Consider the following 23,393-nt stretch of genomic DNA (forward strand, 5'->3'; position numbering starts at 1 on the left):
CTGTCTGTGGTGTGCAAAGACCTGGGAACCTTCCTAGTACCGTGTGGAATTTTCCATTTGTGATAACATGCCAACACTTGCCAACAAAAATACTCAACCTGTAGCCAGTTTATGACAAATAGCAAAATGAAAAACATGGTACAGTAGCATAATAGTTAGCACAACACTTTACAGTACCAGCAACCTGGGTTCAATTCCTGCTGCTGTCTGTAAGGAGTCTGTATGTTCATCCCGTGATCATGTGGGTTTCCTCCAGGTGCTCCAGTTTCCTCTCACTTTGGTTGGTATAGGTTAATTGGTCATTGTAAATTGTCCTGTGATTAGGCTAGAGTTAACCAGGAGATTGCTGGGCAGTGTAGTTCAAAGGGCTGGAAGGACTTATTCTGTGATGTATCGCAATAAATAAATAAATAAAAACAAGACACACCTTGAACCAGAAATTAATTGATTTATTACAAATGTCATGGATAGTGAAAGTTGCATAAACAGGGGGGGAAAAACAGGCAAATTAAAAAAAGAACTGGTTTATAATGGAGCTGGAATTATATTGTTACCTTTCCCATAGACCAAATAAACATGGTTATCAAATAATAACTAATTTGCAAACTAAACAATTTATGCTGCATAGCAAGAAATTTTGGAGTGGGATATTTCCTTGTCAAAATTATTATAGATCTTGCATAACATATTTTGAAACTCCTTCCACCTTAGGATTAAATTCTGACTCTTGAAGGAGAACAAAAGCATTTTGGTCCAGAGGGTGCATGAATCGCATGACAACATTTTGAATATGAATTAAGAATGGAATTTGTTTCTTCAGCATTGCACTCAACTCTCTATTTACACCTTCTTGATGAAATACTTTCTGGTGGTCCTGACATCCCATCTTAGAAAAACATCATACTTGAATCATTCTTCCACACATTATGGAGGAATTGCATTACAAAGCAAAGACAAAACTTCTTCATACGATTATGCCAATCAGCAAAATCTGTTGTCAAAAATGATGTGATTTTGATTTCCAACCTGAATCAGCATTTTCAGCCTCTGAATTGGGCTTCTTAATGCAGCAAAAAAGCAGTAATTTAGGAATGTGTTTCAACTACTCCCCAAATCTTGGAATCAGAAGAGTCATAATTACTTTGGTGGCAGGAAGCCAAAGTCTTTAAACCATTTGAATGCCAGGGATTTGCATCTGCTTCTGTTCGAATTCAGAATATGGAGCCACATTCCATTCACAAAATTCTTTAGAAAACAGAGATGAGAGCAAAAACTCCATACAATAAAGCACAAGGATATGCTACCAGTAATTGCTGCCCCTCCATTGCTAAGGCAGAGATAAAGATTTTAGATGCTGACAAACTGCACCAGCCGATAATGACAGCAGCAATGATTATGCCCATCATACCCCTGAAGGAGAAAAAAAAAATCAATATTAGGATTTGATACTATATTTTTAAGTAAATGCTTTATGATTTGAGCAAGGGTCTTATTAAGATCACTAAATATATATTTCTAGCCAATTTGTTAAGAGTAGTAAAAGTGAACAACTTGGACAATTCAACTCAGGCATGTTATGCAGTATAGTCTACCACCCAGAAGGGGGCAGTGCAGTTATGCTATGGAGAAGCAGATTCTTTTCATTTAGAAGTTAACAGGTGTGATACAACTTCTTAAAAAAATCAAAATAATGACAATAAAATCTTAGCCACAAAAATGCTGATATATAAAATGCTCCATGCACCTGTTGTACTTTAACCAGGATACACAAACACAAGGCTGACTCTCGTATCAATTAATTAATTACAATTTATGATTATGTAATTAAAACCTTTAATCTGTTGGCTACAAATTTGCTACTATCAGATCAACCATTCTTTATACGCATTACTTGATTTACTTCTGCAGCAGTTAATTAAATATAATGTGTGGTATATAATGGCAGTCCATTCTATACCACCTCTTTTGTGCCACTTTGAACACTAGAAAATTGCACACCACAAGCCAGCCAGTTTGGTTCACAGATATTAAGAGTCTTACCAAACAATTGCTAAGTAATTAGGAGCTGTGAATTATCTAATCCTCTTGTCTTTAGTCTCAATCTGTCTGCTATGCTACTGCACTGTAAGAGTTGGCTGAATGAATTTCATACACCTATCTAGATGTCTACTCTACACATCTACACAACTAAGGTAACCATGATCCACTATGCAATGCTGAAGGCCAAGTATGCATGCTCAGGCTTGTCTTTTAGTGCAAAATATCACGCAAAACTTTTTTTTTGAGGTGTAAGCCACATATTAAAGAAATAGTCAGGGCTTCCCAACTTTACAGGGTTAAAGTGTATTTAACTTCCTAGACCTGTTGCAATGCCAGACATAAACTATAAGCAGAAGTAAAACTCCAGTATTGAAATCTGTTCTACAATTTCCTTATTACATCTTTTATCTTCTTCATGTGTACTTAAATATCCCAAAGTACCATCTAAGCCAAGTTATTCTGAATATTTTTTATTCACCCCCAATAATAATCGAAATTTATGTAAGATATTATGGTGTGTTTCTATAGAGGTTCTTCCACTTTCATAGCCCACTCAATCTGGAATATCCACAGTTGCTAGCACTATGCAAATAAACAGCTAACATAACCAAGACCAAGGAGATGGTGGTGGACTTTAGGAGATCTAGGCCTCATATGGAGCCAGTGATCATTAGTGGAGAATGTGTGGAGCAGGTTAAGACCTACAAGTATCTGGGAGTACAGTTAGACGAGAAGCTAGACTGGACTGCCAACACAGATGCCTTGTGCAGGAAGGCACAGAGTCGACTGTACTTCCTTAGAAGGTTGGCGTCATTCAATGTCTGCAGTGAGATGCTGAAGATGTTCTATAGGTCAGTTGTTGAGAGCGCCCTCTTCTTTGTGGTGGCGTGTTGGGGAGGAAGCATTAAGAAGAAGGACGCCTCACGTCTTAATAAGCTGGTAAGGAAGGCGGGCTCTGTCGTGGGCAAAGGACTGGAGAGTTTAACATCGGTGGCTGAGCGAAGGGCGCTGAGTAGGCTACGGTCAATTATGGAAAACCCTGAACATCCTCTACATAGCACCATCCAGAGACAGAGAAGCAGTTTCAGCGACAGGTTACTGTCGATGCAATGCTCCTCAGACAGGATGAAGAGGTCAATACTCCCCAATGCCATTAGGCTTTACAATTCAACTGCCAGGACTTAAGAACTTTTTTTTTAAAGCTATTATTAATGCTTTTTGAGTTAGTGATTTAGATGCATATCATATTATTACTGAGTTAAGTATTGTATGTAATGAGTTTTTGCTACAACTAGTGTATGGGACATTGGAAAAAAATGTTGAATTTCCCCATGGGGATGAATAAAGTATCTATTTATCTATCTATCTATCTATCTATCTAGTAATGCAAATACAAAAGTATTTACTAATTTGGCTCACATAAGGCAGTCATGTTTTGTATTTAACAAAGATGTTACATTAAATTTACAAAAGGATTTTATACAGTGGTGCTAGGAAGTTTGTGAATCATGTAGAATTTTCTCTATTTCTGCATAAAAATTACCTAAAATGTGATCAGATCTTCATGAAAGCCCTAAAACTAGATAAAGAGAACTCAATGAAATAAAAAACACAAAATAAATTATACTTGTTCATTTATTTATTTAGAAAAATGATCCGATATTAAATGTATCCCGGACAGCCATATCTGCACCAGATGTGTCGAGCTGCAGCTCCTGAGGGACCGAGTTAGGGAACTGAAGATGCAGCTCGATGACCTTCGCCTAGTCAGGGAGAGCGAGGAGGTGATAGAGAGGAGTTACAGGCAGGTGGTCACACCGAGGCCATGGGAGACGGACAAATGGGTCACAGTCAGAAGGGGGAAGGGGAAAAGCCAGGTACTAGAGAGTACCCCTGTGGCTGTACCCCTTGACAATAAGTACTCCTGTTCGAGTACTATTGGGGGGGGGGGGGAACAGCCTACCCCCAGGAGAAGTGGCAGTGGCCATGCCTCTGGCACAGAGTCTGGCCCTATGGCTCAGAAGGGTAGGGGAGGGAAGAGGAAGGCAGTAGTGATAGGGGACTCTATAGTTAGGAGGTCAGACAGGCGATTCTATGGACGCAGGAAAAAAACTCAGATGGTGGTTTGCCTCCCAGGTGCCAGGCTCTGCAATGTTTCGGATTGTGTCCAAGATATCCTGCAGTGGGAGGAAGAACAGCCAGAAGTCGTGGTACATACTGGTACCAATGCCATAGGTAGGAAAAGGGAGGAGGTCCTAAAAAAAGACTACAGGGAGTTAGGGAGGAAGTTGAGAAGCAGGACCGCAAAGGTAGTAATCTTGGGATTACTGCCTGTGCCACATGACAGTGAGAAATGAAATAGGATGAGGTGGAGGATAAATGCGTGGCTGAGGGATTGGAGCAGGGGGCAGGGATTCAGATTTCTTGATCATTGGGACCTCTTTTGGGGCAGGTGTAACCTGTACAAAAAGGATGTGTGTACTTGAATCCTGAGGGACCAATATCCTGGTGGGGAGGTTTGCTAAGGCTACCGGGGAGAGTTTACACTAGAATTGTTGAGGGATGGGAACCGAACTGAAGAGACTGGGGAAGAGGAGGTTAGCTCACAAATAGAGAAAGCTTGTAGACAGTGTGAGAGGGAGGATAGGCAGGTGATAGAGAAGGGACTCGCTCAGACCGAAAGCCTGAGATGTGTCTACTTTAATGCAAGGAGTGTTGTGAACAAAGTGGATGAGCTTAGAGCGTGGATCAGTACTTGGAGATATGATGTGGTGGCCATTACAGAGACTTGGATGGCTCAGGGACAGGACTGGTTACTTCACGTGCCGGGTTTTAGATGTTTCAGAAAGGACAGGGAGGGAGACAAAAGAGATGGGGGCATGGCACTGTTCATCAGAGATAGTGTCACGGCTGCAGAAAAGGTGAACGCCATGGAGGGATCCTCTACGGAGTCTCTGTGGGTAGAGGTTAGGAACAGGAAGGTCGATAACTTTACTGGTTTTTTTTAATATATATAGGTCACCCAATACTAACAGGGATATCGAGGAGCAAATAGGGAAACAGACCCTGGAAAGGTGTAATAATAACAACTGAGTTGTCGTGATGGGAGATTTTAATTTCCCAAATATCGATTGGCATCTCCCTAGAGCAAGGGGTTTAGAAGGAGTGGAGTTTGTTAGGTGTGTTCAGGAAGGTTTCTTGACCCAGTATGTAGATAAGCCTACGAGAGGAGAGGCTGTACTTGATTTGGTATTGGGAAATAAACCTGGTCAGGTGTCAGATCTCTCAGTGGGAGAGTATTTTGGAGATAGTGATCACAATTCTATCTCCTTTACAATACCACTGGAGAGAGATAGGAACAGACAAGTTAGAAAAGCATTTAATTGGAGTAAGGGGAATTATGAGGCTAACAGGCAGGAAATTGGAAGCTTAAATTGGATACAGATGTTCTCAGGGAAAAGTACAGAAGAAATGTAGCAAATATTCAGGGGATATTTGTGTAGAGTTCTGTATAGGTACGTTCCAATGAGACAGAAATTATGGTAGGGTACAGGAACCGTGGTGTACAAAGGCTGTAATAAATTTAGTCAAGAAGAAAGGCTTACAAAAGGTTCAGAGAGCTAGGTAATGTTAGAGATCTAGAAGGTTATAAGGCTAGCAAGAAGGAGCTTAAGAAGGAAATTAGGAGAGCCAGAAGGGGCCATGAGAAGGCCTTGGCGGGCAGAATTAAGGAAAACCCCAAGGCATTCTACGAGCATGTGAAGAGCAAGAGGATAAGACGTGAAAGAATAGGACCTATCAAGTGTGATAGTGGGAAAGTGTGTACAGAACCGGAGGAAATAACAGAGGTACTTAATGAATACTTTAATTCAGTATTCACTATGGAAAAGGATCTTGGTGATTGTAATGATGACTTGCAGCAGACTGAAAAGCTTGAGCATGTAGATATTAAAAAACAGGATGTGCTGGAGCATTTGGAAAGCATCAAATTGGATAAGTCGCCGGGACCAGATGAAATGTACCCCAGGCTACTGTGGGAGGCGAGGGAGGAGATTGCTGAGCCTCTGGCGATGATCTTTGCATCATCAATGGGGACGGGAGAGGTCCCGGAGGATTGGAGGGTTGCAGATGTTGTTCCTTTATTCAAGGAAGGGAGTAGAGATAGCCCAGGAAATTATAGACCAGTGAGTCTTACTTCAGTGGTTGGTAAGTTGATGGAGAAGATCCTGAGAGGCAGGATTTATGAACATTTGGAGAAGTATAATATGATTAGGAGTAGTCAGCATGGTTTTAGGAGCCTGATTGAATTTTTTTGAGGATGTGACTAAACGCATTGATGAAGAAAGAGCAGTAGATGTAGTGTATATGGATTTCAGCAAGGCATTTGATAAGGTACCCCATGCAAGGCTTACTGAGAAAGTAAGGAGGCATGGGATCCAAGAGGGACATTGCTTTGTGGATCCAGAACTGGCTTGCCCACAGAAGGCAAAGAGTGGTTGTATACAGGTCATATTCTGTATGGAGGTCGGTCACCAGTGGAATGCCTCAAGGATCTGTTCTGGGACCCTTACTCTTTGTGATTTTTATAAGTGACCTGGATGAGGAAGTGGAGGGATGGGTTAGTAAGTTTGCTGAGGACACAAAGGTTGAAGGTGTTGTGGATAGTGTGGAGGGCTGTCAGAGGTTACAGCGGGACATTGATAGGATGCAAAACTGGGCTGTGAAGTGGCAGATGGAGTTCAACCCAGTTAAGTGGGAAGTGGTTCATTTTGGTAGGTAAAATATGATGGCAGAATATAGTATTAATGGTAAGACTCTTGGCAGTGTGGAGGATCAGAGGGATCTTGTGGTCCGAGTCCATAGGACGCTCAAAGCAGCTGCACAGGTTGACTCTGTGGTTAAGAAGGTGTATGGTGTATTGGCCTTCATCAATTGTGGAATTAAATTTAGGAGCCAAGAGGTAATGTTGCAGCTATATAGGACCCTGGTCAGACCCCACTTGGAGTACTGTGCTCAGTTCTGGTTGCCTCACTACAGGAAGGATGTGGAAGCCATAGAAAGGGTGCAGAGGAGATTTACAAGGATGTTGCCTGGATTGGGGAGCATGCCTTATCAGAATAGGTTGAGTGAACTCGGCCTTTTCTCCTTGGAGCGAAGGAGGATGAGAGGTGACCTGATATAGGTGTAAAAGATGATGAGAGGCATTGATTATTTGGATAGTCAGAGGCTTTTTCCCAGGGTTGAAATGGTTGCCACAAGAGGACACAGGTTTAAAGTGCTGGGGAGTAGGTACAGAAGAGATGTCAGGAGTAAGTTTTTTGCTCAGAGAGTGTTGAGTGTGTGGAATGGGCTGCCAGCAATGGTGGTGGAAGCGGATACGATAGGGTCTTTTAAGAGGCTTTCAGATAGGTACATGGAGCTTAGTAAAATAGAGGGCTATAGGTAAGCCTAGTAATTTCTAATGTAGGGACATGTTCGGCACAACTTTGTGGGCCAAAGGGCCTGTATTGTGCTGTAAGTTTTCTATGTTTCTATGTATTTATTCGAAAAAGTATATGAACCTCTGGGGGTAATGCCATCTATGAAAGCCAATTGGAGTCAGGAGTTCCAATCAAGGAGATGAGATTGGAGGTGTGGGATGTAGAGGTGCCCTGCCCTATAAAAAAAAGACACACAAAGTCAGGTTACTGACAGATCCTGCTCTTCTCAAGAAATATCTGTTAACGTGCACCCTGTCTTGATCAAAACAACTTTCAGAGGACCTTAGAAGAATTGTAGAGGTGCATAAAGCTGGAAAAGGCTACAAAAGCATTTCTGAGGAACTGAGTGTTCATCAGTCCACATTAAGAGAATTTGTCTACAAATGGAGAGTACTGTTGCTACTCTCCCTAAGAGTGGGCATCCTGTAAAGATACACCAAGAGCACAACATGCAATGCTGAAGGAGGTGAAAAAGAACCCCAGGGTAACAGCGAAGTTCCTGCAGAAATCTCTAGAACTTGCTAAAATCTGTCTTCATGTGCCCACTATAAGAAACACACTGAATAAGAATGGTATTCAAAGAAGGACACCATGGAGGAAACCGCTGCTCTCCAAAAAAAAAAATTGCTGTATGTCTCAAATTTTTAAAAGACCACACAGATGTTCTACAACATTTCTGGGACAATGTTTAGTGGACAGATGAGACAGAAGTTGAACTTTCTGGCAGAAATGTACATTGCTATGTTTGGAGGAAAAAGGGCACTACACACCAACACCAAAACCTCATCCCAACTGTGAAGCATGGTGGAAGGAGCACCATGGTTTGGGGCTGCTTTGCTGCCATGGGCCTGGACAGCTTGCAATCATTGAGGGAACAATTAATTCAAAATTTATCAAGACATTTTACAGGAAAATGTCAGAGTATCAGTCCATCACCTGAAGCTTAATAGAAATTGGATGATGCAACAAGACAATGATCCAAAAGACAAGAATAAATCAACAACAGAATGGTTTAAAAAGAAAATTTGTGTTTTGGAATGGCTGACTCAAAGTCCTGATTTTAATCCTGTAGAAATGCCGTGGAAGGACCTGAAGCAGGCAGTTCATGCAAGGAAGTCCACTAACATCCCAGAGCTGAAGCAGTTTTGTAAGGAGTGGCCTAAAATTCCTCCAAGCCGACATGCAGGAGTGAACAACAGTTAGCGGAAACATTTGGTTGAAGTTATTGCTGTACAAGGGGGCCACTCCAGTTACTGAAAGTAAATGCTCACATGCCTTTTTCAACAAATACATGTAATATTGGATTGCTTTTCTCAATAAATAAATGAACAAGGATAATGTTTTTGTGTTATTTATTTCATTCAGTTCTCTTTATCTAGTCTTAGGAATTGCATGAAGATCTGATCACATTTTAGGTCATATTTATGCAGAAATAGAGAAAAACTTACAGGGTTCACAAACTTTCTAGCACCACTGTAGATAAAAACATATAGCAGCAATCATGAGAAATCTGATGTAGAACTTGCACAATAATGCTTTTCAAAATAATTTCATAATTTAGCTGATACCAAAATCAATTTAACACTTAATATAGACAAGTTCTATTAAAATATCTACACTTAAATCAGAATGTTACTTACTGCAAGGAGAAAACCGCAGCAAAGCTTGACAGGATAATCATTGGAAGAAGACAGTATCCAAGGACGCTGGCTACACAGCCAAAGGAGACACCGGTCATACTCATCAAGTTCAAAAGACAGTACACACCAAGGCACCCAATGGCACTGATACCATACACATAACCAAACTGGATTTTTCCAACCTAGGATTAAAAAGCAAAAGATTTTCCAGGTCTAAAAATATATTTGATAACTACCACACCACATAGAAAATTGCAAGGTGATTTTGATATATTACAAAAATTTTCAAGAATAGTGGTAAAATACTGCAATATCTTGTACAAAACATATGAAAAATCACTATTTCAAAATTTCACAATGTCATATTTTCTGAGGATATTTTAGTCTTAATGCTGCCATGTCTCATTACAGCAAATCCTGACCATTTATCAAAGTGCATGAATTTCTAGTGCACTATCTTGTAAAATTTGCTGAAAATAATTTTATATTAAATTATACTTCCTGCACAATGTAGGTTCAAACATGGTTCGGAAGTTATTTTTGATTCCATTTGTAATGTGTCTGAAGTTTGATACTATTCCTATACATAACTGCATCATACTATAAGTAAATCAATACCAAAGAACTGACATTGACAGATACTCATTTTAAGCATAGCAAACAGTAACACTTTATTACCTTGAAAGCTTAAGACATGCATAAAACTATTAGTACAGACGGCCCTCCTTATCCACAGGGGATTAGTTCAGAGACCCCGCACGAATACCAAAAAACGCGGATGCTCAAGTCCCTTATTTAACATGTCTCAGTGCAGTGGTCTTCAGGACCCAGCGGAACCCCGGACTTTATTTAACAAGTATCAGTGCGGTGGTCTTTAGGACCTGGCGGTGCAGCTCTGAATCTGCAATGTTTCTGTTCAGGAAAATAATCACGATCACGATTGAAAATAAGGTGGAAATAATAAAGCGACTGGAAAGAGGTGAAACGCCATTGGTCATTGGAAAAGCATTAGGCTACAGTCGGTCAACGATTGGAACAATTTTAATGGAGCATGTGAAAGGCCCTGCCTCAATGAAAGCTGCAATTATTACTAAACAACGCAGTGGTTTAATTGAATACGTATGTTTCTTAAGTGTTTTATATGCATAGAAAGGTAAAATATGTACTATATACTAAGAAAAACATTTGACTGACGCTAAATAATACCAAATGTACCTGTTCCGACTTCAAATCCGACTTAAAGACGGACTCAGGAATGGAACTCATTCATAACCCGGGGACTGCCTGGACTTTTAAGTCATTACTTATAATACCTAATACAATGTAAATGCTATGTAAATAGTTGTTATACTGTATTGTTTAGGGGAAAATGACAAGAAAAAATAGTCTGTACATGCTCAAATGACGAGTGCTGGAGAGAGAACTTCCGGGTTTTCCCGATCCGCGGTTGGTTGAATCCACGCATACGGAATCCGCGGATAAGGAGGGCTGACTGTAACATCAAAAAGCCATGAATTAACTCTTCTCAGCCTTCTAGCCGGGTACAGGTATTAATTATAACTGACATTTCAATGACAAACTCTGCCATCTTCTCCAGGGATAATATCTGGGCATGTCTAGTATGGTAGTACCCCTTTGTTCCATCCCTCCTGATTGGTTAGTCCTCATCCAATCAGGTTTCTGCTCTTCCACCTTGTTTACAATCGACGAGGAACCCATCGGTACCGCCTGTCTTCCTTATGGGTCCATGACTTCTGGAAGGATCGCCAGGATCCTGAAGAAGTATCAGATTAATACCATCCACAAACTAGTAGGGAAGTTTAAGTCACAGCTTATGCAGATCAAAGATGACTTGGGACTCATGTCAGCTGGCGATTACAGGATTCCCTGTGAATGCGGTGTGGCGTCTAATCAGCCAGACAGTACACACCATGGAAACGTGCATCAAGGAGCACAGGAGGTATATCTGGTGACAGAAGCCTTTGAAATAAAACTAGAGGAAAAGAATTTTAACAAAGACGAAGGTCTCACTCTAAATAAGAACTGGAATTTGCTTGTAAACAAGGTAGGAGATGAGGACTAACCAATCAGGATAGCTAGCCGAAAGGGGTATAAATACTATTGGACTGGACACGTCTAGGCATCATCCCTGAAGAAGATGACAGAGTTTGTCATCGAAATGTCAGTTATAATCAATACCTGTACCTGGCTGAAAGCCCGAGAAGAGTTTATTTGTCATATATGCCGGGAAAGCACCAGATCCTTTATCAAAAAGCCACTTTTGCTCTCCAATTCAAAAGATTAGGTGCCCTGTCTTGGGGCTGGAGGCCTGCCTGTGCTTGTGAGTGGGTGGATAGGAGGGTGGAAAAGGGGCTTGTTTTGTTGTTGTTATTAATGTTTATGTTGTTCTGCTGTAGGCATGTTATACTGGTGCTGGAATGTGTGGCTGCCTCCAGCATATTGTTGAGTGAATTAATTGTTAATGCAAATGACGCATTTCACTGTATGTTTCAATAAATAAATCTGAATAAATCTGTACTTCAAATGAGGCACCTTCATTTTTTTATTAGCTTTGTAAAAACTATTTCTATCAATGCAGCAATATAAACAGTACCCTTATTGAAATTGTACTTTTAACATAATACAACATTTCACAGCACAACACAGGAATGAAATCAAGCAAAATTTTCAACTATACCACTAAACAGGAAAAGGAGATTTGAGAAACTCATACAAAATGATCATACTTTATGGAGAGAGAAGCAGGGTTAAAAAAGAAAATTATAAAATACTGTCCCCTGTGCAGCAAATGATTCAGAAGAGCAATAAATATAAAGATTATAATAGATTTGGTAGATGCATAAAAGCATGCCAATTGTAAAGCGTAAAAAGAGACAAGAAGGGGGAGGACCAAGGCCATGGAAGGATTTGAAAATACAAGATGAGATTATTAAAATCAATGCACTGTAACTCAGGTATTAAGTTATGTCAAACAACTAGATAAACTGGACAGTGGGACCTTGAATAGGTGGCCAAATTTTGACCTTTCAAGTTTGTGAAAGATGAGTTTCTGTTGGTATAGCATTAAAAGGGGGATCTTGAGGCAACAATGTATGGGTATGATTTTGGCAGCAGGGAGACAAGAACAGAGATGAAGCACTTCATGGGATTTATATCAGCTGGCATGGTTGGCCATGAAGGAATTCCCTAGACACTTAGCCGACAGAACCAGAGGGTTACACTTGGTTTATAGAAGGCGTTTGATAAGGTGCCACACATAAGGCAGCTTAACAAGATAAGGGACCATGCTATTGCAGGAAAGATACTAGCATAGATGAATGATTTGGCAAGAGCCAAGGAGTGGGAAACAACTAACTGTGTGAGTTAAGGACAGTGGAAGCAAGCAAGCAAATCAAATGTCTTTGCTATTGCCACATGGTGGAAGAAATGGAGGCAACAATTTTGTGACTACTACTTTGTGAATGGTTTCCCAAACTAATTCTTGCTAGATTCAAGCATTTGAAAATGGACACAATGGAGTCCCTACTGATAACCTGTAGCGTTGAGCAGTCTGTGAACTGAAGTAACCTGAACACAGTTTCTAGCTACATGTGGATTGGCTATAAGTGGTTTAAAAAGGCCTAACTCAAGAAAAGCAAGGGAATGACATCAGAGACTATCCTTACTTGGGCGAAGAGCAATGAAATAATGCTATCTGTAGCCTTGGGCCGGAGTCAATGGCACAGGCTTGCCAGATAAGCCAGAAACAATGGAATCAAAGTTAAATGGCACAGACTGATAAGAAAAAGAATGATGAAGAATTTTGGATGTAGAGCAGTGACAACACTGCAGACTATCACATGAAAAACCTCCATGCCTGGGGCAGGGGGGAGAAGCAGCAGTCATTTGGCAACAGATAATCCTTATTGTGGAGTTATAAATAGGACCAAGGGTCTAGTTAAGCACTCATACGAAAGGAACAACAGTATTTATTAAACTAATTTTATATGCATATTTGTATTGACACAATAAATTATGTTTTAAATTAAGATTCTTAAGGTATTTCCCTAAGATAAAGGTCAACATACAATGATGACATGGACAACATCAGAATATCGGCACATCAAATAGGTTGTGAAAAGTATAATTCAGCTTTATTTTGAGGACAGGGAAATAGTAACAGACTGTCTCACAGTTTAGAGTAGTGGGTCAAGCTTGAAAGGCTGTGTTCACGCATCTAAATGTAGTCAATTTTTCTTTATCAAATAATGGATGGCAGACAAATAAACTTTTCATATATTCAGAAACCAAACCAAGACAACGTTAAATTTGTCTATCAGAAAAATATTGGACATTACATACCAATAGTAATGTGGCTCCAAATGCTAAACAGAATACCATGGGTCCAGCCAGATCAGTCTCATTCATAATGGTTCCGTCTGCTGCTTTGAGTGGATGGAGAACAGTTAGTGTCTTCTGCCAGATGTGATCGAAGTTAATACCCAGTTCTAAAAAGTTCCAGAAAATTAAAGAGAATTAAAAATATTAAGTTACTAATCAGCAATACTTCATAATACAGTTAACAAGTAATTTGATTATTCCTTCTAAAACAGTACACATATTATAAAAGGAAGTTCTGAATGAAAATATTTCATATGTTTCGTTTTGGAAATTATGTCTGTAAAGTTACAATTCAATATGGAATTTACATAATTTATGTCCAGTTATTTTTCCTGAAGCTTAAAAAGAATTAAATAGACCTAATTTTAAATGGTAATATTAATGGCCCTGCTATTACATTAGTAGCCTACCAAATCTGGAAGGCAACAGCTTTGATTCCTGGCTCTGGTACGCAATGTTTTGGCTCAGTGTGTTACTTAGGTTCTGAATCTCAATTCATCCAGATACCACAGAGCACACGCTACAATGATACCCCGACTGTGACAAACACTAACGGATGCAATTCTTTTCTTAGCTGTTAAAGGATGACAGGGCAATGGCAAAAACATAGATTTCTCCATCTCTAAAAATCAAAAGTGGGTAAATAAGGAAATATGCATGATTTTCAGGAATCATTTAATTGATATTACAGTATTCAGCACAAAAAATTGCATCAAAAGGGCATCAATTTTCTTTTCATTCTCTTAAGGTTCATTGCTCTTAGGATTTAACTGAGGTAACATCTTAAAGCTATACCAAGTTTCAGAAGTACATACATATTTTAAACAGATTGTAATCTTAACTTCAGTATTCTATGCAGACCACCTGTGGCAGTTGAACATAATAACACCCACTAAGTGCAAAGCACATTTTTACCTTCCAATAACGGAGCCTCATCTTCAAAACTGTTACTATATACGGACTGTGAGGAGCTTGGGGTGAAGGTTGGTGTTGGCTGGTAGATCTGTCCTGTGTATGGTTGTTGTGGTCCTGTTGGATGAAAATACCCAGCTTGCTGTGTATGACCATCATAGTGCCTATATGCAAAAAATAATGAAACATATTTCTTGGTCCTTCTTTTCCGTTTCTGTCTAATGTATTTATCAGCATATGACTACACAACAAAACTTTATTCCTTATTAAACACTTGGAGCCCTGTGCCCCCACCGCAACTCCAGCTGTTTCCCACCATGTGCTCCAGTAAATTTTTTTAATCTTCCTATCTTGCAAAGTTTAGTGCTGAATGCTACTGGGAATTAAAAATTGGGCACAAGGATTCAATGGAAAATCCTGGCAATTCCAGACAATGTTTCCCACCCTCTGCAAGCCACCTCAGCTGAACAGAAAAGCCTTTTAGTAATAGACTAAGACAACTGTGCTGCTCCAAAGAGGTCATTCTTACTCTCGGCCATTAGGCTCTATAATGAGTCAACCTATAGTCAGGGAAGTGATGACCCCCTCCTGTTAGACTGTTTGTGGTAACTTATTTTCTTTCTGCTTCTCTTCTAATAGTTATATCTGTGCACTTGTAATGCTACTGTAATCAATAAAGTATCTACCCATCTAGAGAAGCTAGTATTATTATCCTTAAAAAATTGCCACGTGAGAAGATTTGATGGAAGTGCATAAAAATCATGAAGTATTTTGAAAATTAATAATAAAAAAATATTTCTGGTGAAAAAAATGGGTCAATAACATGAAAACAAGTATTTAAGTTAATTACCAAGTAAGAGATGATATGTGGAAATTTAAGACACCAATTTAAGTCAGCATTGGAATGATGTGATGAGCAGTGTCCTTCCACACTGCATCGTGCTATCTTGTCTAAATATATTTAAGACAAGGTTGAATAGATTTTTGCATAGTAGGGGAATTAAGGATTATGGGGGAAAGGCAAGTAGATGGAGATGAGTCTATGGCCAGATGGCCTACTCCTATTTCTTACATTCTTCGAATCATCCATCTCATTTCCACAATAAAATTACTTTTGATTGTTTCTGTTACTTCAGTGCCTATTTTTTCACTAGGCAGAGCCACTTTAAAAGTCACCCCTGTCCCTTTCATTTTCGCAACAGATCTTCAGAAATTAGAAAACAAAACTGCAAGCATCAGAGTCAAGAAAATAGTAAAATATAATGTGACTGAAACAAAAAGTCATAGGGGTGTATTTTATAATTAATACAGCGGATGATAAGCCCATGACATCTACACCAGATTTTGAAAATTATTTTCAAAATTATTTAAAATATAAGAACAGGAGTAAGTCATATGACCCACCAGCTCACTCTGCCATTTAATATCACAGTTGACCTGCTCCTGGCCTTCAATTCTCATTTCCTTTCTGAAGTTCATAATCACCGACTACTTAACAGTAAAAAAATCTAGCATTATGTAGAACCCCACGCACCCCTCATACAAACTCTTCTCCCTCCTGCCATCTAGGAAAAGGCACTGAAGCATGTGGGCTCTCACGACCAGACTATGTAACAGTTTCTTCCCCCGAGCCATCAAACTTCTCAATACTCAGAGCCTGGACTGACACAAGTTACTGCCCTATTGTCTAGTTTATTATTTATTGTAATGCCTGCACTGTTTTGTGCACTTTATGCAGTCCTGGGTAGGTCTGTAGTCTAATGTAGTTTTTTTTTCCTGTTTTTTTTAACGTAGTTCAGTCGTTTTTGCACTGTTTCATGTAACACCATGGTCCTGAAAAACATCTCGTTTTTACTACGTACTGTACCAGCAGTTATGGTTGAAATGACAATAAAAAGTGACTTGACTTGATCTTCTTCTTCATGTGCCTTGCACATTACACGCTTGGGCGATCATGGCTCTCCACATCAAACGATCCCTCGCAGCGTCAATGACATCTCGCACATTTAGATTTGTTAGTTCTTTCACAATGTCCATATATTTTCTTCTTTGCCTTCCTCTTCCGCATTTACATTACGGCCTTGTAATGCAAGGCATTCTATTTCTCCCTTTCTGATGACATGGCCCAGGAAATTAAGTTTCCTCTCATTTAATGTTCTCATTAAAGATATTTTTGTATTGGCACATTGGAGTACTGTCTCATTAGTTACCCTATCTCTATATGATACTTCCAGCATTCTTCTAAGAAACCATATTTTTGTTGCTTCTAAGTTTCTTTGGAGTTCTGGTGTTATAGTCCACATTTTGGAAGCATACAGCAAGATTGACCAGATGTAATATTTTAGTAGCCTAAGTCTTGCTGTCATAGAAATGTGTCTGTTGGTAAAAATGGGTTTCATTTTTCGGAAGTTGGTTTTGACAATGGCAATTCTTCTTTTTATTTCTACGTTACTTCTAGCATCTTGTGATATAAAGCTACTAAGGTAATTAAAGCTGGTCTTTTGCTCAATCTCTTGGTTACCGATGTACAATTGGCAGTTGGGAGTATCCTGCTGTTTTGATATTACCATACATTTGGTTTTTTACAGTTGATGGTTAGACCAAACTCTGCACTTGTTTATACTACTTTGTTTAGGAGGATTTGTAGGTCTTCTGCAGCACTTGCTATTAGGGTGATATTGTCTGCATATCTTATATTGTTGATGTCAACACCTCCAATTTTTATCCCATCTAGGACACCTATTTCTCACAGAATCATTTCACTATATATATTAAATAATTCTAGTGAGGCAATGCATCCCTGTCTAACTCCTCTTTGAATTATAGTCCAACTGCTTATATTATCATTCATTTTTACCGCCGCTGTTTGATTTCAATATAAATTTTGAAGCAGTTGTTGGTCCCTTCTGTCAATATTCAGTGAGAATTTGAAGTAATTTTTCATGATGCACTTTGTCGAATGCTTTAGTGAAATCAATAAAACATAAAAAGACATAATTTTGATATTCAATTGCCCTTTCTGAAAGCATTTGTAGTATGAAAATTGCATTCCTAGTTCCTCTATCTTCAATAAACCTATATTGCAGATTAGAAATTTCTGGCCTTAATTTGCTTTTAATTCGACTCAGAACAATTCTCAACAAAATCTTTATTATGTGACTCATAAGACTGATTGTTCTACAATTTTCACAGTCAGTAGTTCCAGGAATTTTTGGTAGTTATAAATACTGATTTCAAGAGATCGTCAGGCAATACACCAGACTCATATGTGCCATTAAACAGTTCAAAAAGAATATCTATGCCCAGATTTTCTGCGGCTTGTATCATTTCCACTGAAATTTCATCAGGTCCAGTGGCTTTACCATGTTTCATGCTTTTCATTGCTTTAGTTATTTCTTCTTTGCTAATAGGTGGGCCAGAATTAGGGTGTTTAATATCTGTGGGTTCCCCTTTATTATCTTCAAAAAGCTGCTCTATATACTGAATCCACCTCTCACATATTTTATCTGGATCTGTTAGTCTGGATCCGTCTGCTGATCTGATGCATCCTGTAGAGGTGGTTTTCTTAATTCCAGTAATTTCCTTAATTTTCTTGTGCATTTCTTTGCTGTTGTTAAAATGGCCTTCTACTTCATTGCATTTTTGATTCAGCCATTCTTCCTTTGCAATATTGCACAATTGTCTGGTCTGTCTGTCTAGCTCTCTGTATTGCACTTCATTATTCTTCACTAACCTTCTTTGTTCCATCATATCTAGAATTTCTTGCGTTATCCACCCCTTACTGGTGTGTTGGATTTCTTGCACTGGGATTATCTCCTCTGCTGATTGCTGTATAGCATATTTAAATCTGTCCCAAATAGGTGGTGTTTCGTTTTCGTTGAGGTGGTCTTCTACAGCTATTTTGAACTGTTGCTTAAGTATGCTATCATCTTTAATATACTCAAGAAAAAAAATCCTGTCTTAAATGTCTCCTGTTCTCAGACTTTGCCCGCTTTGTTCTATATTCCCCATGAAGGCAAAACAACTCCACAGCATCTACTTTGTCAAGCTGTTCGAGAATTTACAAGCTGATCACCTCTTATTCTTCTGAACTTTGGAGTACATAGGCCTGACTTACACAGTTTTGCAAGATAGTCCTCGTCTTTCCAAGAATCAACCAAGTTGACCTTCTTTATCCCGCCTACAATTGCGACAAAAACTATCGTAATGTTCTAGCTGTGGTTTCACTAATTGTTTAGCTGCAGCAAAATTTCCCTACTTCTATTCTCCAGCCTTAATTCAATGTTCTTTTTACCTTCCTAACCTCCAGCCTATCTCTGTGTTAGCTTCTTTCACAAAGAGGGCAATGATATTTTCAGCTTTCCCATCTACTGAGATTTTTCCACATTCAAGGGAATGGTGGAAGCTCACAACCAATGGACCCATTATTTCTGCAGTGATTTAGTTTAAGAAGCCAATGGACTAACATTGATATTAAAAAAGTAAGTTTTCAAACTAATGCTGCGATGTACACATTAGAAAACATTCACGCTGCTCCTCTTCAATGAAATACCTCAGCTGTACAATTGATGTAGGCTACTAGCAAATAACTGAGTTGTGAATTTCCCTTCAGCAACTTGATCACAATAACTTATACAGCCATGAATATTACAAAAGCATATTGTAAATGAATAAGAAACAACTAATGACCTTTAGTGATCCTGTCATATATGAGTGTGGAGCTGACTGTCAATCAGAACACTTACTCACCTGTTTTGATAGGGATCCCCTGCAGCACTGTAATCATACGTTTGCCCTTGGTCATCAATGCTATAACTTGACTGGAAGAAATCTGTGTTGAAATTATTAAACTCAGCCATTATATATCTACTGTAAAAAAAAGAAAACAAAATCTTAAAATATCGTACAGTTCCACAATATCTCTCAAGGACTTATCAATTGTGAATAAAAATAATAGAAGAATATTTTGATAATTTAAAACAAAGAAATATCTTCTCCTGAATGATTAAAGTGATTAAAAACCTTGCAAACCTACATGAACTTATAAAACAGGATTCAACAATGCTGTTTTAGTTTGGAGATGGGTTAGCGAATTTTTTTTTTTTAATTCCTGGTGTCTGGAATATCACTGGTAGAAGACAGCATTTATTGCCCATCCTGAAACCACTTGAAATGATGGTAAACTGACTTCCTGAAATGCGACAGCCCTTTTAGTAAAGGTACCTACAGTGCTGTAGAGTAAACATCCCAGGGCATGGGCTGAGCAACAATGAAGTTCACGTGACTTGCACCACCCTGATTTTTAAAATACATCACCCGTACTTGGAGAGGAACTTGCAGGTGACAGTATTCTTGCATAACTACTGCCTTTATCCCTGATCTTGGTAGCAGTATATCTTTGAAAGATGCTGTCAGGGTGGCTAGGGTGAACTTTTGCGATGCATTTTGTAGATGTAAACAGTCAAGCCCCTTTGCAATGGTGAGAAGAGACTGAGTGCTTAAGAATGGTGACTGGGGCAGCCCACATCAAGCAGGCTGCTTTGGCTTGCATGGAGTCAGCCTTTATGGGGGGGGGGGGTGAAGAGCACTCTGCGACATTCCTAACTTGTACTTTGTAGAGATCCTAACTTTGTACTTTGTTCTTTCATTCTTTAGTATGTCAGAATATAAGTCATTAACCACAATATACTGAGCCACTGAGTACACTGACTTGTACCGACTGTATTTGTGCTCAGTTTAATTTGTGGTCAATGATGGCCTTCAAGATATTGAGGATAGCTGATTCCATGATAGTAATGATACTAATTGATAAGGGTAAATGGCTTAGCTTCTGTCTAGTCAGAGATGATTAAAAAACTGGCACAAACAACACCTGCCACTTACCAGCCCATGCTTAAATTTGTATAGGTCTTGCTGCATGTAAGTATGGCCTGTTTCATCGGCTGAGAGGTCGAGAGTGGAACTAATTATTTGTGTCATCAATGTATCTTCCCACCTATGGTCTTATGATTGAGTGAAAAGAATTGACAAAGCAATTGAAGATGGTCAGCAGGGATTAACCTCCAACAACTAAAATCATATTTCTTCCTGCTAGCTATAATGTCAATTACCGGAATGTTTTCCTTGCACACCTCTAGCACACTGCTCTATTTTCTACATTCATACCTATGTGGCTAAAAACAGCTCAAACACCTTCTATAAATTTGCCAATGACACCAATGTTGATGGTAGAATCTCAGATGATGACAGGACTGAGACAGATCAGCTGACTGAGTTGTGTTGCTATACCAACCTCACACTGAATCAGTAAACCCAAGGAACTGATTGTGAACTTCAGGAAAAGGAAGTCAGTAGAGGTCAGCAGTAGAAATGGTGAGCAGCTTTAAGTTCCTAGGTGTTAACATCTCAAGAGGATCTATCCTGGGCCAAACACATTGATACAATCACAAAGATGACATACCAGCAGCTCTACTTCGTTAGGAGTTTGAGGATATTTCGTATATCACCAAAGACTCTTGCATATTTCAATATACGGATGAGGAGCATTTCTGACTGGTTACATTACAGCCTGATACGGAGCCTCTAATGTACAGGATCACAACAAACTGCAAAGTGTTCTAGACATTGTGGGCAAAACCCTCCCCACAAGAAGGCAGCATCCATCATTAAGGACCCTCAATATCAAGGACATCCCCCTTCTCTTTATTATTAAACAGGGGGAACAGGAGTTTGAAGACCCTAAGACATAGGAGCAGAATTAAACCATTCAGCCCATCAAGTATGCTCTGCCATTCCATCATGGCCAATCCTGGATCCCACTCAACCCCATACACCTGCCTTCTCGCCATATCCTTTGATACCCTGATCGATCAGGGAACTATACACTTCCGCCTTAAATATACCCAAGGACTTGGCTTCCACCGCAGTCCGTAGCAGAGCAATATACTCTCTAACTAAAAAAAAATCCTCCTTACCTCTGTTCTAAAAGACATACACTCAACAATTTGGAAACATCTTTGCCTCCATCAGACTTTTGAATGGTCCATGAACTAATGAACGCTATCGCAATATTCATGTAATTTATAGACGTCTGTGTATTTACACTGCACTGCTGTCACAAAATAAATTTATGTGATATGTCAATTATAATGAGTATGATACCCATTAATGTGTGTTTAATAGGACTCCCCAATGCCATGCTAGATCAAATGCTACCTCAAAATCATGGTTTGTTAAGTTCAACTTTTTGTTTCACATTAGAGCCAAATGATCCTAGCAGAATCCAACGAGCCATCAGCGAGCAAGTAACTCGTGCGTAGGTGCCACTTGCAATGAATTTTCCATTCTTTTGCTGATAGTTGGATGGTATTTAGCTAGACTGAATTTGTCCTGCCATTTGAGGATAGCACTTGCCTGGGCAACTTCACACATTGTAACTTTTCTGGAGCAACAGCTAGTTTTAGAATTCAATTAACTATGGGCTGAGGGGCCTGTTTGTGTTGTAGTACCACACAACTACAGATGGGATGTTGTCTGGTCACAAAGCTTTTGCTGCATCTAAAGCTTTCACTAAATTAGTTACAGACCAACTTCAGATGCTGCTTTTCTCAGGAGAAAGTCAAGATGGATCATTTCTTCTAAGCTTCAGGCAGAACATGGCTGAGAATACTTCAAGCACAATACTCAAAATGTTGGAGGAACTCAGCAGCATCTACGGAAAAAAGTACAGTCGATGTTTCAAGACCGGGACGCTGCCCGAAACGTCAACTATACATAGATGTTGCCTGGCCTGCTGAGTTCTTCCAACATTTTATGTGTATTGCTTGGATTTCCAGCATCTGCAGATTCTCTCTTGTCTGTGAATGCTTCAACTTCATTTTTAACATTCACATATTGTACTACACCATCGAAGGGGACCTTCTGTCGCCATCTTCTTCTACCTGTAAACTATTATAACTTTACCATATGTACATCACGCCAAACAGTTAACAGTTTAATTTCGAGTTCAATGTACATCTGAAAATAAAGGAAAACTTCCAGAAATAAACAGTATGACAAAGAATACAATAAAAATACAGTATATCATGTTCACTTACAAACGAACATTTTAAACCATAACCTGTCTGAAACCTGAGAAATTTACAAATTTACAAACCTGACGTATTTACAAATGCAGTCAGTACTTGTATTGGCAGTCTTGCTAATCTAAGCGTGTCAAACTTGCAAACAAGATTGCACAGATTAAAAGATATAGCGAACATTGCAAGGACTTGAGGTACCCACAAACAGGAGACCAGTTGAAGAGGGGGTAGAAGAGAAGAGGTGTGAGTGGTGGGGTAGGGAGAAGGTGCTGGAGCGTGTAGGAAGGGAGATAAGGGGGAGGAGAGAGATGAGACGAGGGGGGAGGCCACGCCAGCTGATCTGCCATCAAAACCAGCTACGTGGACCCCAAAGGCCTACCACCAATGACAGAAAGGTGACGGGAGCAACGGAGCAGTCGCCTCGGCCACCGAGTTCTAGTAGGCCGGACACCGGTTCCTACGTCCGAGAAAGCTCTCCTACCTGGGCTCAGGCTCCGGCCGCTCCGGACCCCCAAACCGACACAAAGCGTCGGAGCTGACAGGAAGCCGGCCGAACGCTGCCACCAAGGCTACCACATCACTTCCGTGTACACGCGCCTGCGCAGAGGGGGCGGCAGTTCGGCCCGGGGAGGGAGCAGCTGTGGGAGGTGGGGGAAAGATACTTCTGGCCTCAAGTGGATTTGACTTCCAGGTTCAACTATCCTCCCGGCAAACAGTAAAAGAGCGGGGCGGGGCGGCCCAGAGCGCTGAGGTGCCGACAGGAGGGAGGACTCTGTGGGCGTGGTGGAAGTGATGGGCCCGGGGGGCTGCGTTCGCCCTGGCCGCGGGGGCGGGGGTGG

The 23,393-nt window shown here is 39.9% G+C and overlaps 1 protein-coding gene across 2 annotated transcripts; it reads right to left on the bottom strand.

Annotated features, from left to right (window-relative positions):
• Positions 1-428: 428 nt before the first annotated feature.
• yipf5 (Yip1 domain family, member 5) lies at positions 429-23,170 on the bottom strand. Of its 2 annotated transcripts, none has more exons than XM_073067455.1 (6): positions 23,036-23,170; positions 19,223-19,342; positions 14,477-14,637; positions 13,523-13,668; positions 9,161-9,342; positions 429-1,410 (listed from the first exon to the last, which is right to left on the bottom strand). In XM_073067455.1, the coding sequence occupies exons 2-6, from the start codon at positions 19,330-19,332 to the stop codon at positions 1,248-1,250; spliced, it is 762 nt and encodes a 253-aa protein (XP_072923556.1). In that variant the 5' UTR covers positions 19,333-19,342; positions 23,036-23,170; the 3' UTR covers positions 429-1,247. The 2 variants fall into 2 exon arrangements, with proteins under 2 accessions (XP_072923556.1, XP_072923557.1); XM_073067456.1 differs by having other exon boundaries at positions 19,223-19,339; positions 23,036-23,139.
• Between the last annotated feature and the right edge of the window lie 223 nt (positions 23,171-23,393).

The sequence above is a fragment of the Hemitrygon akajei genome, chromosome 15, assembly GCF_048418815.1.
Source record: "Hemitrygon akajei chromosome 15, sHemAka1.3, whole genome shotgun sequence".
Classification (NCBI taxonomy): domain Eukaryota; kingdom Metazoa; phylum Chordata; class Chondrichthyes; order Myliobatiformes; family Dasyatidae; genus Hemitrygon; species Hemitrygon akajei.

Excerpts from the sequence above, each read along its gene's own strand:
- yipf5 (XM_073067455.1), bottom strand. The coding sequence starts at position 19,332 with ATGGCTGAGTTTAATAATTTCAACACAGATTTCTTCCAGTCAAGTTAT. Across the intron at positions 14,638-19,222 it reads GGGGATCCCTATCAAAACAG|GCACTATGATGGTCATACAC; the intron begins GTGAGTAAGTGT and ends TTTTGCATATAG. Across the intron at positions 13,669-14,476 it reads TGAGGCTCCGTTATTGGAAG|AACTGGGTATTAACTTCGAT; the intron begins GTAAAAATGTGC and ends GGAACTTTTTAG.